Genomic DNA, 3,628 nt, shown 5'->3' with positions numbered 1-3,628 from the left:
TTTGTTTTAGGTACTGAACAAATAATTTCTGTAATCATCAGGTACGTCCCTCCCATTGTTTGGCCTACTATATATCGATCTGCAATCTGTATAGTAAATGGTACTAATTTGTGTTGTAAATACTCTCACATCACTTATAAAAACATTTGATGATTTCCTTTTAAATTTGATACTGACAATGCTGCCGCACATATCTATTATTTAACTCTAAGTTGCTTTCGTAATTAACATCTCGATTTCTATAAGTATCTTGGCCGAATTTTAGGGTTTAATTAACTATATACCATCAGAGGATTGTGGACTTTGTCTTGTTGAGCTCGGTTTTTCCTTTGCTTTCGTTTTCGACTAGAGTTTTCTGATCAGCTACGGACATTGACACATGAAAGAGAACGTTAATCTGTTTCTAATTTCTACGATTAAGATTCTGTAGAGGAGAGCAATGTTGCTCTCATTGAAATTACAGGCTGAAAGGTCCTAATTATTAATTACAATTATAATTATAATTATCATATTATTTTAACTAAATTATTCGTTTACCACTTTGGCTGTAGATGTTGCATTTCATTTGAGTTGCATTTTGATTTCATTTAGTCCTGGCCAATATGAACGTCTGCACACCAACTCAACTCTTCGCAAACTCAACCAGAGGCCTTTCCTGCTGTGCTGCTACCTTCTGCTTATAGGCGCCGGGATTCTCCTTGCTCTCTCTCAGTTCTGCCACCTTCCCTTCTCCAACCATGCCATTACTCTTTGGCTTCGTGGATCTACGAGAAGGAAGCTTACTTCTCCCTTGATGGGTTTCGAAGGAGAGGAGATGGGGCAGCAGGAGACAGAGGAGGGATCATGGAACCATTCCATGCATCTGTCTCTCCGCACAGCTATTCTCCTCCCTTAGAGAAAAATTAATTAATCAATCAATCAATCACAAGTCACAACAAAGTACATACTTTTCTTCTTTTCATCCCTCTACGAGCACACCTACGTCGTCGATCGAGAAAAAGAAACATGAAGAGGAGAGTGATCAGCAGCTCCGAGAATTCTCTGATCCCTTCCTCTGGTGTGTACTGATGATACTTCTGGGTGCTCTGTTCTTGTTCTTCCTTGGCTCTCTAGTCTTTGTAACAATTGAACTAATCAGCAGGAGAGGAGCAGGAAGCGGATGGATGCGCCAGGGAAGTATTCCAGGAGGTGGTGGTGGAGGAGGAGGAGGAGGAGGAGGAGGAAGCTGCCGGCGGAGGGGCGTCGAAGAAGCGGCGGTTGAGCCCGGATCAGGTGAGAACTCTGGAGAAGCACTTCGAGGAGGAGAACAAACTGGAGCCGGAGCGCAAGGGGCGGCTGGCTGACGAGCTCGGCCTCCAACCCCGCCAAGTCGCCGTCTGGTTCCAGAACCGCCGCGCGCGGTGGAAGACCAAGCAGCTTGAGCGCGACTTCGCCGCGCTCAAGGCCTCCCACGACGCCCTCCGCCGCGATTTCGACTCACTTCACCGCCACAACCAATCGCTCCTCTGCCAAGTTAGTACGAAGGAGACCGTCTCCTAGGTTCTTAGTTGTTGTTGTTGTACTCGAAGAACTAATCATTTTGATCTCCTCAGATAAAGAAATTGCAGGAAAAGCTTCGAATAAAAGAAGATACTGTGGCTAAGTCAGAGATCTCGACGAAGAACGTCGACGAGCCGGAACAGCCACCGCCGGCTGCGGCGGGCAGTAAAGCCGACGGCGTGTCGGACAGCGACTCGAGTGCTGTCGTGACCGAAGCTACCGCAGACGTCAACGAAGACATCCGCCAGTTGGCCTCTGCCTCCGACAAACTGTCCCTAGAGTTGGCCGCCGGCGAAATTCCCTGTCCCGATTTGATGAACCTCATGGATTCGAGGACCGGATTCTCGCACCAAAGTCACGGCGAGATGTTAAAGTTGAAGGAGGAGGGGGAGGACGGAGACGACTTCATCGGTGAGTCTTGCTTTGACTTCTTCGCTGACGAGAAGGCGGCGGCGATGCTGAGCTGGTACTATTCCGGCGAGCGCTGGAACTAATCAGTGAGAGTATCGAAGGAATCCAAAATAATATTATGGGAATTTGAGGGCTTATCCGTAAAAAAATTTGTTTTGTAATTTTATATTTAGTTATTCCTCCGTAAAAATTAAAAATTAAAAATTAAAAAAACGAAGTTAACTGCTATTTGTGATGGAGACAGGCTTGAATGGTTTTAGCGCAGAGTGAGTGACGTTAGCCATGGTCGTTGTTTATTCAGTCATTTATCAAAGTGTTGGAAAGAATCTGTTTAGGCAAAACTTCTGATGAGGTTGGAGGGATTCGACGACTCGGCACGCCACACAGCTTTCGGTTCACTGTGTTGCGGTCAATGCCGATGTGAGCGTTTGTTTTGGAGTCGGTGTTGCTGGGCCCGTTCGTTCCTGTGCTGGCGCCTTGCGGCGTCTCATCCAGCGCTAAGTCCAAAGACATCACGGCTCCGTGGTCATTGTCACGCTAATAAATTCTTTTATCAAATGGCTACAATGCGACAAGGGAGTAGGACCCTAACGATGGAGATTCTTCAACGAATTTAATATTTATTTTTTTAAAAAATAATTATAATCATTTAATGATTATTTTATAACATACTATTCTGTATAGGTATATTTGATTTCGTCCTGAAGTTAAATTGGAGAGGGGGAGTTGATGATGAGGGCAAAAGAGTTGACGACAAGAAGACTAGGGTCTGGGACCTCAAGATACGTCGCAAGTTTTTTTGATCTTAGAGCGGAGCACAAGGTGACGATGAAAGATGGTATCACGAACTTGTGCACATCACAGACAAAGTGCACGGAAGCGTTAGAGACAAAAGGAAGAGATCTTTGCACAAGTACTCCGACACTCAAGTCAGAATCGAGACAGAGCCAAAAAGTGCAGGAAGTAGGTGAATAGTAGTCCTGTAGTAGATGCGTATGTGCACGCGTACCTGGTCAATCGAGAGGATCCCCTTTTTATACTGCTTTCTTTAATGACTGTCATAATGAGGCATCAGAGAATGTCTGATGTCAGAATATGTCGGGTAACTGAAGATGTATGCGGACTTTCATTGGGTAGAAAAAGGTTCCGTGACATACATGTAGTAGAGTATTGAAATATTCCCTAACAAATAACTGTAATTCTCTGGCAGATGGTTGCGATTCTCTGATAGAGTTGTTCCCTGGCGATGGTCCGATCGGCGCTAGGATCGACCAAGAGTAGACTGGGAGTTATGCCCATGAGAAATAAGAACTAGAAAGCTATGCCCTGGGTGTCCGACCAATACTAGGACCAACCGGGAGTAGACTAGGGGTCATGCCTATGAGAAATGAGAACTGTGGATCTGAGCTCTAGGTGTCCGACCGACATTGAAACTGACCGGGAGTAGATTGGGACCAACTAGAGTAATCTGGGAGTCATGCCCATGAAAAAGAAGAACTGGGGAGCTGAGCCCTGGGTGTCTGACCGGCACTGGGACCGACCGGAAGTAGACTGGAACCGACCCAGGGTAGTCTGGGAGTCATGCCCATGAGAAATGAGAACTAAGGAGTTGAGCCCTCGGTGTCCGACCAGCACTAGGACCGGCCGAAAGTAGACTAGGAGTCATGCCCATGAGAAA

General features: G+C 46.1%; 1 protein-coding gene across 2 annotated transcripts; it reads left to right on the top strand.

Moving 5' to 3' along the window:
• The first annotated feature begins 564 nt into the window (after nucleotides 1–564).
• Nucleotides 565–2,178, top strand: LOC121991648 (homeobox-leucine zipper protein HOX20-like). Of its 2 annotated transcripts, none has more exons than XM_042545633.1 (3): nucleotides 565–1,057; nucleotides 1,139–1,512; nucleotides 1,593–2,178. In XM_042545633.1, the coding sequence occupies exons 1-3, from the start codon at nucleotides 1,006–1,008 to the stop codon at nucleotides 2,031–2,033; spliced, it is 867 nt and encodes a 288-aa protein (XP_042401567.1). In that variant the 5' UTR covers nucleotides 565–1,005; the 3' UTR covers nucleotides 2,034–2,178. The 2 variants fall into 2 exon arrangements, with proteins under 2 accessions (XP_042401567.1, XP_042401568.1); XM_042545634.1 differs by having other exon boundaries at nucleotides 568–1,057; nucleotides 1,142–1,512.
• Nucleotides 2,179–3,628: the final 1,450 nt, after the last annotated feature.

This window comes from Zingiber officinale, chromosome 6B, assembly GCF_018446385.1.
Source record: "Zingiber officinale cultivar Zhangliang chromosome 6B, Zo_v1.1, whole genome shotgun sequence".
Taxonomy (NCBI): domain Eukaryota; kingdom Viridiplantae; phylum Streptophyta; class Magnoliopsida; order Zingiberales; family Zingiberaceae; genus Zingiber; species Zingiber officinale.
Note: the sequence above shows the minus strand (reverse complement) of the source record. Positions and strands in the feature narration are given on the sequence as shown.